The sequence below is a fragment of the Mustelus asterias genome, chromosome 12 (assembly GCF_964213995.1).
Source record: "Mustelus asterias chromosome 12, sMusAst1.hap1.1, whole genome shotgun sequence".
Classification (NCBI taxonomy): Eukaryota; Metazoa; Chordata; class Chondrichthyes; order Carcharhiniformes; family Triakidae; genus Mustelus; species Mustelus asterias.
Genome location: NC_135812.1, coordinates 105,521,062 through 105,533,471, shown reverse-complemented (window position 1 = coordinate 105,533,471; position 12,410 = coordinate 105,521,062). Strand labels below are relative to the sequence as shown.

Sequence of the window (12,410 nt, the reverse complement as noted above, 5' to 3'; positions counted from 1 at the left end):
GTGCTGAGTTAAAATGGCAAGCAGCAGGAAGGTTGGGGTCATGTTTGCAGACTGAGGGTATGTGACTGAGTGAAGGTGTTCTGCAAAGTGGTCCCCAGGGTACAGGAGACCGCATCGGAAGCAGCAAACACAGTGATCAAATTGAAGGAAGTGCAAGGAAAATGTTGCTTCACCTGAAAGAAGTGTTTGCGGTCTTGGACAGTGAGGAGGGAGGAGGTAAAGGGACAGGTGTTGTACCTTCTGTGTGATTGCAAGGAAAGGTGACGTGGGAAGGGGATGAGGAGTTGGGGGTGATGGAGGAATGGACCAGGGTGTCAGAGGGAGCAGGACCTGGGGAATGCTGATGGGGAGTGTATGTGAGGGGAAGATGTGTTTTGTGGTGGTATCACGCTGTCTCCCTCTACGACTCACCCCAATTCAAGTTCCATCCCTCATGTTTTGAATCCACCCAGGCTTACAGGTATCTCTGGGATAAACCAGGCTCCTGGGACTGCTGTTCAGGCTGCATACCGAGATCCACACTCAGTGCCATCAGCTAAACACACTCGACCCCTCTCTCCAGTAGAATCGACTCACCATCTCTCAAAGCTATCCTTGCCCCAGTTCCATTTTCTTCTTCATCTCAAACGCTGTAACAAGGAGCTTTATCTCTTCCTTTCAGCTGACAGGAATGCAAGCTGCAACAATTTACTGACACCAATACCTCTGACCCCACCCCATCCCTCTGACCCCACCCCGTTCCTCTGACCCCACCCCGTCCCTCTGACCCCACCCCGTCCCTCTGACCCCACCCCGTTCCTCTGACCCCACCCCGTCCCTCTGACCCACCCCGTCCCTCTGACCCACCCCGTCCCTCTGACCCTATCCCGTTCCTCTGACCCCATCCCATCCCTCTGACCCCACCCGTCCCTCTGACCCCACCTCATCCCTCTGACCCTATCCCGTTTCTCTGACCCCATCCCATTCCTCTGACCCCACCCCGCCCCTCTGACCCTATCCTGTCCCTCTGACCCCACCCCCTTCCTCTGACCCTATCCTGTCCCTCCGACCCTACCTCTTCTTCTAATCCCAGCTTTGCCGTGTATTACACAGACTCTCTGACATTCCCCTATCTGATGCTGAACATTCTGTTCTCAGCAAAGGTCTCGGTTTCACTCTTTCACCCGCTCTCTTCACTATATTTCGAGCACAGTATGATGCTGAACTCTTCTTCCGTTACCTCCATCTCCATGCTCACTTCTTTGAGCAGGAGTCCTCCCTCCACCTCCAGTTTTCTCCTCCTACCTGGACTCCACCCTCTGGCCTCCTACCTGCTCTTCATCTTTTTATTCAGAACTGTTGGCGCGACATTGACTGCCTCAATTTTTCTGCTCCTCTCACCCAGTGCAACCTGCCTGCCTCATTCTCTCAGGACCTTTCCCCTCCTCCTCTGGGCCACCTGTCACTTGTTCTTCATTTGGCTTTCACTGAGCTTTACTCTCCCATCAACACATTCTGATATCTTACCTTTATGTGATTACTAGCACCTTCTTCTGCCCTTTCTTTGATTCAGGATCTACACATTTTTGTTGCAATCTCTCCCAGCTCCCACCAATCACTGACCTTCTGCTCTGCTCCACCCTCTCTTGTACAGAATTTAACCTTTTCGCTCTATTTAGCTCTATCCCAGGATAGGGTCAGAGGAAGGGGGTGGGGTCAGAGGGACAGGATAGGGTAGGATGCAGAAATGTGGGAGAGGTGGAAAGCTGGAAGAGGTAATGGGATAAGTAGTCACCATAGTCACATTGGGTGTAATTTTCCTGCCCCTTCCACCACGGGAATCGTAGTGGGCGGGACAGGACCATGCAAAGGTCCATTGACCTTGGGCCGTGATTTTCCAGACTTGGGGCGAGTGCGGCCGGAAAATCCTGCCCACTAACTTTGTTTCTCTCTCCACAGATGCTGCCAGACCTGCTGAGTTTATCCAGCCCTTTTCTGATTTTGTTTCAGATTTTGGCAGCTGCAGTATTTTGCTTTTATTTCTGACAAGAGATTGTTTGGTCATTATCTCATTGCTATTTATGGGACAATTGAGGGCAATTCAATTGCTCATCCAGAAACTTCTGCTCCAACATTAGTCAGGATATGAGTGTGAGAAAACGCTTCCTACATTACAGCAGTTAGTACATTGTTAAAAGTACCTCATTGGCTGTAAAGTACTTTGGGACATCCTGTGGTTGTGGTAGGGCTTATAGATGAATGAAAACATTTCTTTCAACTAAAGATTTGACATTTCCCAAGACTATACTCTGATTGAGACCAAGTGAAAAATATCCCAGAAATTGTGATGTTTGGCCAGTCTAAAACCCCTTTTGTTTTTCTAATATTGTCAAGGGATTTGAAAGGTCAATGGACGGTTTCAGGGAATCAAGCGTAAAAAAAACAAACATGTCACTGAAGATGCCTTTGATGCACCTTGATCTGTAACTCAGCACAAACTGACCATCTGACAGCAATGGTAGCTTGCAACTTTATAGCAGCTTTAACATAGTAAAACTTTTCAAGGTGAATCACAGGATAACAAACAGAGATATCAGGAGAGGTGACCAATACCTTGCCCAAAGAGTTCGGTTTTAAGGAAGGACTTGAGGAGAGAGAGGTAAACAGGAGGAGAAGTTTAGGGAAAGAATTTCAGAGTTTGAGGCTTAGGCAGCTGAGGACATGAACATGACTGGTGAACAGAAGGTGACTGGTGATAAAAGCACTTTGACAAAGGGTCGTCTGGACTCGAAACGTCAGCTCTTTTCTCTCCTTACAGATGCTGCCAGACCTGCTGAGATTTTCCAGGTAACTGGTGAGGTTTCAGGTAACTGGTGATGTTCAAGCGGTAAGAAATGGTAGGATGCAGAGATGTGGGAGAGGTGGAAAGCTGGAAGAGGTAATGGGATAAGTAGTCACCATAGTCCCAGATGATCATAGGTTCAAAGGGGAGAGCTGACTGGTGGCGATTTAACCTGAGGGTCATCACACCTCAGGCGGGGAGCAAGGTTGAGAAGGTGGGGCTTTCATGAATAACCTCAGCCGGAACGGGAATTGAATCCGTGTTGTTGGCGTCCCTCTGCATCACAAAACCAGCCATCCAGACAACTGAGCTAACTGGGAGTCCCACACCCCAAGATACTCAGGTAAACAATTCACATTTAAATTTCATTCATGAGTTGCCCTGATGTGCAGCAGCTATTGCTTCAGGCAAAGCACTAGGTTGTTGGGGATATTTACGTGCTGTCATTCTGCTCCATAGAACAATTAGAATCTCTGTATTAAAAATGAGTTTCCCATCCTCTATCCATTAGGACACATCTGGAGGAGATCTCCAGCTCAAGCAGAGGTGACTTTTGTTTCAGTAACCCAAGTTCTTCAAAAGCAGTACCAACAGTTATAGAGTCATAGAGGTTTACAGCATGGAAACAGGCCCTTCGGCCCAACTTGTCCATGCTGCCCTTTTTTAAAATCATTAAGCTAGTCCCAAGTGTCCATGTTTGGCCCATATCCCTCTATATCCATCGTAACCATGTAACTATCTAAATGCTTTTTAAAAAGACAAAATTGTACCCACCTCTACTACTGCCTCTGACAGCTTGTTCCAGACACTCACCACCCTCTGTGTGAAACAATTGCCCCTCTGGACCCTTTTGTATCTCTCCCCTCTCATTATAGAACATAGAACATTACAGCACAGTACAGGCCCTTCGGCCCTCGATGTTGCGCCAACCAGTGGTACCAATCTAAAGCCCCTCTAATCTACACTATTCCAATATCATCCATATGTTTATCCAATAACCACTTGAACGCTCTCAACGTTGACGAGTCCACCACTGCTGCAGGCAGGGCATTCCACGCCCTTACTACTCTCTGAGTAAAGAACCTACCTCTGACCTATATCTCTCACCCCTCAATTTAAAGCTATGTCCCCTCGTGCTAGCCAACACCATCCGAGGAAAAAGGCTCTCACTCTCCACCCTATCTAATCCTCTGATCATCTTGTATGCCTCTATTAAGTCACCTCTTAACCTTCTTCTCTCTAACGAAAACAACCTCAAGCCCCTCAGCCTTTCCTCATACGATTTTCCCACCATACCAGGCAACATCCTGGTAAATCTCCTCTGCACCCTTTCCAACACTTCCACATCTTTCCTATAACACGGCGACCAGAACTGTACGCAATACTCCAAATGCGGCCGCACCAGAGTTTTGTACAGTTGCAGCATGACCTCCTGGCTCCGAAACTCAATCCCTCTACCAATAAAAGCTAACACACCGTACGCCTTCTTAACAACCCTATCAACCTGGGTGCCAACTTTCAGGGATCTATGCACATGGACACCCAGATCCCTCTGTTCATCCACACTATCAAGTATCTTACCATTAGCCCAGTACTCTGTATTCCTGTTACTCCTTCCAAAATGAATCACCTCACACTTTTCCGCATTAAACTCCATTTGCCACCTCTCAGCCCAGCTCTGCAGCTTATCTATGTCCCTCTGTAACCTGCCACTTCCCTCCGCACTGTCTACAACTCCAGCGACTTTAGTGTCATCCGCAAATTTACTCATCCATCCTTCCACGCCCTCATCCAAGTCATTAATAAAAATGACAAACAGCAGTGGCCCCAAAACAGATCCTTGCGGTACACCACTAGTAACTGAACTCCAGGATGAATATTTCCCATCAACCACCACCCTTTGTTTTCTTACAGCTAGCCAATTCCTGATCCAAACCACTAAATCACCCTCAATCCCATGTGTCCGTATTTTCTGTAAAAGCTTACCATTTTAAACCTATGCCCTCTAGTTTTAGACTCCCCTACCTTTGAGAAAAGATATTGACTATCTAGCTGATTTATGCCCCTCATTATTTTATAGACCTCGAGGAGATCACCCCTTAGCCTTCTACGCTCCAGAGAAAAAAGTCCCAGTCTATCCAGTCTCTCCTTATAACTCAAACCATCAAGTCCTGGTAGCATCCTAGTAAATTTTTTATGCACTCTTTCTAGTTTAATAATATCCGTTCCATAATAGGGTGACCAGAACTATACACAGTATTCCAAATGTGGCCTTACCAATGTCTTGTACAACTTCAACAAGACGTCCCAACTCCTGTATTCAATGTTCTGACAATGAAACCAAGCATGCCGAATGCCTTCTTCACCACTCTGTTCACCTGTGACTCCACTTTCAATGAGCTATGAACATGTACCCCTAGATCTCTTTGTTCTATAACTCTCCCCAATGCCCTACCGTTAACTGGAGTAAGTCTTGCCCTGGTTCAATCTACCAAAATGCATCACCTCGCATTTACCTAAATTAAAGACCATCTGCCATTCGTCAGTCCACAGGCCCCATCGATCAAGATCCCGTTGCAATCCTAGATAACCTTCTTCACTGTCCACTATGCCACCAATCTTGATGTCATCTGCAAACTTACTAACCATGCCTCCTGCATTCTCATCCAAATCATTAATGTAAATAACAGGGACCCAGCACCGATCCCTGAGGCACACCGCTGGTCACAGGCCTCCAGTTTGAAAAACAACCCTCTACAACCACCCTCTGGCTTCTGTCATCAAGCCAAATTTGTATCCATTTAGCTACCTCACCCTGGATCCTGTGAGGTTTAACCTTATGCAACAACCTACCAAGCGGTACCTTGTCAAAGGACTTGCTAAGGTCCATGTAGACAACATCAACTGCACTGCCATCATCTACTTTCTTGGTTACACCTTCAAAAAACTCTATAAAATTCACTCACACAGCCATGCTGTCCCCAATCAGTCTTTGCGTCTCTAAATGCCTGTAGACCCTGTCTCTCAAAATACCTTCCAACAACTTACCCATTACAGATGTGAGGCTCACCGTCCTGTAGTTTCCAGGCTTTTCCCTGCAGCCCTTTTTAAACAAAGACACAACATTTGCCGCCCTCCAATCTTCAGGCACCTCACCTGTGATTATCGATGATTCAAATATCTCTGCTAGGGGACCCGCAATTTCCTCCCTAACTACGCACAACGTCCTGGGATACAGTTCATCAGGTCCCAGGGATTTATCTACCTTGATGCGCTTTAAGACTTCCAGCACCTCCTTCTCTGTTATATGTACACTCCTCAAGACATCACTATTTATTTCCCTAACATCCATGCTTTTGTCAACAGTAAATACTGCTGAAAATATTCATTTAGGATCTCACCCACCTCTTGTGGATCTGCACATAGATGACCTTGTTGATCCTGAAGAGGCCCTACTCTCTCCCTAGTTACTCTTTTGCCCTTTATGTATTTGTAGAAGCTCTTTGGATTCTCCTTTGCCTTATCTGCCAAAACAATTTTGTGTCCCCTTTTTGCCTCCTGATTTCTCTCTTAACTCTACTCCTGCACCCTCTGTACTTTTCAAAGGATTCACTTGATCCCAGCTGCTTATGCATGTCATGTGCCTCCTCCTTCTTCTTGACCAGGGCCTCAATATCTCTAGTCATCCAGGGTTCCTTACTTCTGCCAGCCTTGCCCGTCACTCTAAGAGGAATGTGCTTACCCTGAACCTTAGTTAACACACTTTTGAAAGCCTCCCACTTACCAGACGTCCCTTTGCCTTCCCATGGACTCCCCCAATTAACTGTTGAAAGTTCCTGCCTGATACCATCAAAATTGGCCTTGCCCCAAGTTAGAATTTTAACTTTTGGGCCAGACCTATCATTCTCCATAGCTATCTTCAAACTAATAGAATTATGGTTATTGGTCCCTCACTAACACTTCTGCCACCAGCCCTTCCTTATTTCCCAAGAGGAGGTCAAGTTTTGCCCCCTCTCTAGTCGAGCCATCCACGTACTGAATGAGAAATTCCTCCTGAATACACTCAACAAATTTCTCTCCATCCAACCCTCTAATACTATGGCTGTCCCAGTCAATGTTGGGAAAGTTAAAATCCCCTACTATTACCACTCTACTTTTCTTGGAGCTATCTGCAAATTCCTTACGTATTTGCTCCTCAATTTCACACTGACTATTTGGGGGCCTATAGTACAACCCTATCAAAGTGATTTCCCCATTCTTATTTCTCAGTTCCACTTATATAGATTCAGTGGCCAAACCCTAGGATATATCCCCTCTCAGTACGGCTGTGATGTTTTCCCTCATCAAAAGTGCAACTCCCTCTCCTCTCTTACCTCCTGTTCTATCTTTCCCATAGCATCTGTACCCTGGAACATTGAGCTGCCAGTCCTGTCCCTCCCTTAGCCATGTTTCAATAATTGCTATAATATCCCAGTCCCATGTACCCATCCATGCCCTGAGTTCATCTGCCTTGCCCGTCAGGCCTCTTGCATTGAAATAAGTGCAGTTTAATCTGGACTTCCCTTGCTCTCTGTCTTGCTTTTGCCTGATCTGTCTGGTACTGGAATTTCTGATACTGCCTTCTTTAACTTCTGTGCTGTCCTCAACCTTCTGTTCTGTCTCCCTACTGTTTTGGGTCCCACCCCCCTGCCAAACTAGTTTAAACCCTCCCGAGTGGCTCTAGCAAATCTGCCCGCCAGGATATTAGTCCCCCTCCAGTTCAGGTGTAACCTGTCCCTCTTGAACAGGTCACCCCTGCCCCAGAAGAGATCCCAATGGTCCAAAAATCTAAATCCCTGCCCCCTGCACTAGCTCTCAAGCCATGCATTCATCTGCCAAATCTTCCTATTCCTACTCTCACTAGCACGTGGCACCGGTAGTTATCCAGAAATTACTACCTTCGAGGTCCTGCACCATAGCCTTCTGCCTAACTCTCTATATTCACACTTCAGGACCTCATCCCTTTTCCTACCTATGTCGTTGGTACCAATATGTACAACGACCTCTGGCTGCTCACTCTCCTCCTTAAGAATATCCTGCAACTGCTCAGAGACGTCCTTGACCCTGGCACCAAGGAGGCAACACACCATCCTGGAGTCTCGATCACGGCCACAGAGGCTTGTCTGTGCCTCTAACTAGTTCCAAGTGATTTGAGAGTAGAGTCCAGTTTCTGTCTGTTTACATCTGTCACATCAACTACTCCACCTTGACTTGTTTCCACTATTGCTGCAACCCTCATTCACCTCTGGTTATGTCCACAGGCAGAACATCTCCAGTGTCCTTGTCACCAACTCCTGACTTTCAAGCATATAAATAAATGTAACTCATTGAAACTCTGTCCGTGTAGCCTATCCCTGCACATTGCCCAGCCTCATGTGTTCCACTGGGTTCCCAACTCTAATGCCTTGAATTCAAAACCCTTGACTTTGGTTACGATTGTCTCCATCGGTTCACCTCACTGTGGCCTCTAAAACCGGCCACCTTCATGTGTCAGTGTATATCCTGCATTCATCTGATTCTGGCAGCCGCTGCAACCCCTCTGCCGTCTCTCACAGTGAAGGAGTCCTCAGTGTTTGGGCCCAAGGCACTCAAATTCTTTGCATAAACCTTGACGCCTTGTTACCTCTCTCTTCACTTTTGCAGCCTATTTTCTTTGACCTTGCCTTTGGTTAATTCTCCTAATTCCTCTACCGCTGTTCAATGTCTTTTTCCGTCTTTATGAAGAACCTCTGGATGTTTGTTACCTTAAAGGCATTAAATAAATACAAGTTGTTGTTATTGTTATGGAGCGAATTGCAATTTAAATACTGCCAGAAGGAGCTTTATGCCATAAAAATGTCTGAGGAATGGCTGGAATTATGCTGTTTTGAGGCGTTTCAGCAACAGGATCAATGTTTTTCCAGCATTTTTACAAATCTTAACTTTTAAAATAATAACCTCCTGAAGGTATTGACTTAGGTTGGCACACAATTCTACCTGCCTGCGTGGCCAATTGAATTACCCTGTCCCTTAGCTTAGAACAACAAGCTCAGCATGATCAGGAGGTTATTATGGGAATGGCTTTGGCCTGAATGGCCAGTACTAATGGAGATAATTTACCCCACTCGACAATCTTCCTCAACCTTTAAAAATGTAAAGTGACTGTGGCACTTTTGGCAAATAGATTCCAGATTCAAAAATGGTGACCTAGCCAATAAAATGGCGGTTCAGGTTAATAAAATTAATTTTATGCACAAATGACTAAGTCTTTTTTTAAATGAAAATACATTATTGTTCGGACAGGCGCTGGGCAGAAAATTACTCCAGTTATGACTGAAAGCTCCCTTGAAGATGTCACAATTCATTCAAATAATCATAAAACAAGCATGCATGAAATAGATAATTTAATAAGATGTTAGCATTTAAAAATCAAAGCAATGTAAAAAAAACAAATGAAATACAATACAAAGCACAGATTTAAATGAAAACTTGATTGCTGGTGATAACACAAACTGCAGACTTAAATAATAGGAAAATATTGACAATGATATGTACAGATTATTAATACAGTTTATAAAAAAAGTATTTAAACATTTTGAAAAGCAAAAATAAAATGTGAAAAACATGTCTGATTGGAACAAAACCAAATGGAGAGGGAGACACAATACTGGCGGGGGAAACACCGGTTTTTTTGACCTTCAACACAATGAACTGATATTCAGCTGCTAATCTCACTGCTTCCCACACATAAGATGCTGGTCCTTACACAGAAACTGCTGATTCTGCTGGGATCCCATTCTGCGCCATGTTAGTTATATTAAAGGTATGAATGAGATAAAGAATTCAATCCAGTGCTTCATCATCTGAAAAAGTAAAATGACAGATTTTGTTCAAAATACAGTTAGCAGGAAATCAATAAATCCATTAATGTATTAAAAATTTGATGTCGTGCACACGCTCCACATTTACAATCAAACTGCCGATGGAAAGCTGTCCTGCAGTGATCACTCCTTCCTGCCAATAGAGGTGCATCGCTGGCAGGAGAGAGTAATTGCAGTTATTTTCTGTTTCACAATTGCTTTAATGATGGGGACTGAATATTACACAAAATAAGAGGCTCCACATTCAGTCATGCACATTACGTCTCGTTCACATAGCAGGCGCCAGTTGGGCAGGCTTAGAATTTACACATTCTTACTTCAAATATACGGGCACCCTGTGAATGGAGTAATCAGTGTGCAATTGTCACACTGAGATCTTATGTAGAATAGACAGGGTTCAGAGTGATGGAAAGTTTATATGTGACCACTGCATAAGTTGTGTACCTTGTTCCAATCAGGTCTGGTGTAGATTATGGAAAAATTCTACCTTAATTCCCTTTTCTAAACTGCTTTTTTAAAAAACATAATCATGAATAAAACTTGCCAATAAAATGCTGCCACTTCCAAAAAAGAGATCACTGATATTTCTCTTCTGGGTGAGTATCTATTCCATTATTTACAATGATTAAATGGTACTCGCATCACAGAGTAAGGCTATGGGGAAACAGCAAGGGAGTGGGACAAATTAAAAAGCACTTTCAAGGAGCTCGTGCCAGCATTGGTACGATGGGCTGAATAACCTTCACTGCTGTATCATTCTATCATTTTATGATTCCAAGTGTTACAGCCATGGCATAACAGACAAATGTTTATTGACTGACAATTAATATTTTATGGATCCAAATTGCAGTCAATTTACACTTATATAGCCTTGGCCTTTGTTTTAAATCAAAAATCTTCTAAGTTCTGCGTTCTGAGTAGGAAGCAATCTCTATTCTATTGCTTGGTGACATCAAACACACAATGCACCTCTTGCCTCTGTAACTTCCACCACAGGAAGGACAAAGGCACCAAATGTGGGAATACCACCACATCAAAGCCACAACTTATCCTGACATGGATGTACACCACCTTTCTTCATCAGTATTGGGTCAAACGTCTGGAAATCCTCTTCGTAACGCCAACAGTTAAGTCTGAGACTAAGGTTCTGAACTTAAGGAAAGCTAACTTTGAGGGTACGAGACATGCATTGGCTAGGATAAGCTGGCAAAGGATACTTAAGGTGTTGACAGTGGATAGGCAATGGCAGACATTTAAAGAACACATGGATGAACTTTGACAACTGGACATCCCTGCCTGGTGTAAGAGTAAAACGGGGAAGGTGGTTCAACCATGGCTAACAAGGGAAATCAGGGATAGTGTTAAAGCCAAACAGGAGACCAGAAAAAGCAGCAAACCTGAGGACTGGGAGAAACTTAAAATCCAGAGGAGGACAAAGGGTTTAATTCGGGAGGGGAAAATAGAATACGAGAGTAAGCTTGCAGAAAACATAAAAGCTCTCTGCAAAGGCTTCGATAGATATATGAAGAGAAAATGACTGGTGAAGACAAATGCTTTACAGTTAGAATCAGGTAAATTCATAGTGGGCAACAAAGAGATGGCAGACCAGCTGAACAAATACTTTGGATCTGTCTTCACTAAGGAGGACACAAATAACCTTCCAGAAATAGTAGGGGACAGAGGGGCTAGAATGAAGGAGGAACTGAAGAAAATCCTTATTAGTCAGGAAATTGTATTGGGGAAATTGCTGGGATTAAAACCCGGCAGGTCTCCAGAGCCTGATGCTGTGTCCCAGAGTACCTAAGGAGGTGGCCCGAGAAATAGTGGACGTATTGGTGATCATTTTCCAGCATTCTATAGACTCTGGAAGAGTTCCAGTGGATTGGAGGGTAGCTAACGTAACCCCACTTTTTAAAAAAGGAGGGAGAGAGAAAACGGGGAATTATAGACCTGTTAGCCTGACATCGGTGGTGGGGAAAATGCTGGAGTCAATTATTAAGGATGCAATAACTGAGCATTTGGAAAACGGTGACAGGATTGGTCCAAGTCAGCATGGATTCACTAAAGAGAAATCGTGCTTGGCAAATCTTCTGAAATTGTTTGAGGATGTGATCAGCAGAGTAGACAGGGGTGAACCAGTGGATGTTGTGTATCTGGACTTTCAAAAGGCTTTTGACAAGGTCCTAAACAAGAGATTAGTGAGCAAAATTAAAGCTCGTGGTATTGGGGGTAATGTACTGATGTGGATAGAGAACTGGCTGGCAGACAGGAAGCAGAGAGTGGGAATAAATGGGTCTTTTTCAGCGTGGCAGGCAGTGACCAGTGGGGTACCGCAGGGTTCAGTGCTGGGACCCCAGCTATTCACAATATACATTAATGATTTGGACGAAGGAATTGAATGCAGTATCTCCAAATTTGTAGGCAACACCAAGCTGGGTGACAGTGTGTGCTGTGAGGAGGATGCTGAGAGGCTGCAGAGTGACTTGGACAGGCTGGCTGAGTGGGCAAATACTTGGCAAATATAATATAATGTGGATAAATGTGAGGTTATCTACTTTGGTGGCAGTAACAGGAAGGAAGATTATTATCTGAATGGTGGCAGTTTAGGAAAAGGGGAAGTGCAACGTAACCTGGGTGTCACAGTGGAACAGTTGCTGAAGATTGGCCTGCAGATACAACAGGCGGTGAGG

General features: G+C 44.6%; 1 protein-coding gene across 3 annotated transcripts in view; it reads right to left on the bottom strand.

Annotated features, from left to right (window-relative positions):
- Positions 1-9,227: 9,227 nt before the first annotated feature.
- The window catches only part of cep112 (centrosomal protein 112), a 483,816-nt gene continuing 480,633 nt past the window's right edge, over positions 9,228-12,410 (bottom strand). For all 3 annotated transcript variants that reach the window (XM_078226009.1, XM_078226010.1, XM_078226011.1), the window contains one exon: positions 9,228-9,702. In XM_078226009.1, coding sequence (XP_078082135.1) covers positions 9,699-9,702 — 4 coding nt within the window. In that variant the 3' untranslated portion in view covers positions 9,228-9,698. The remainder of the gene's footprint in view (positions 9,703-12,410) is intronic.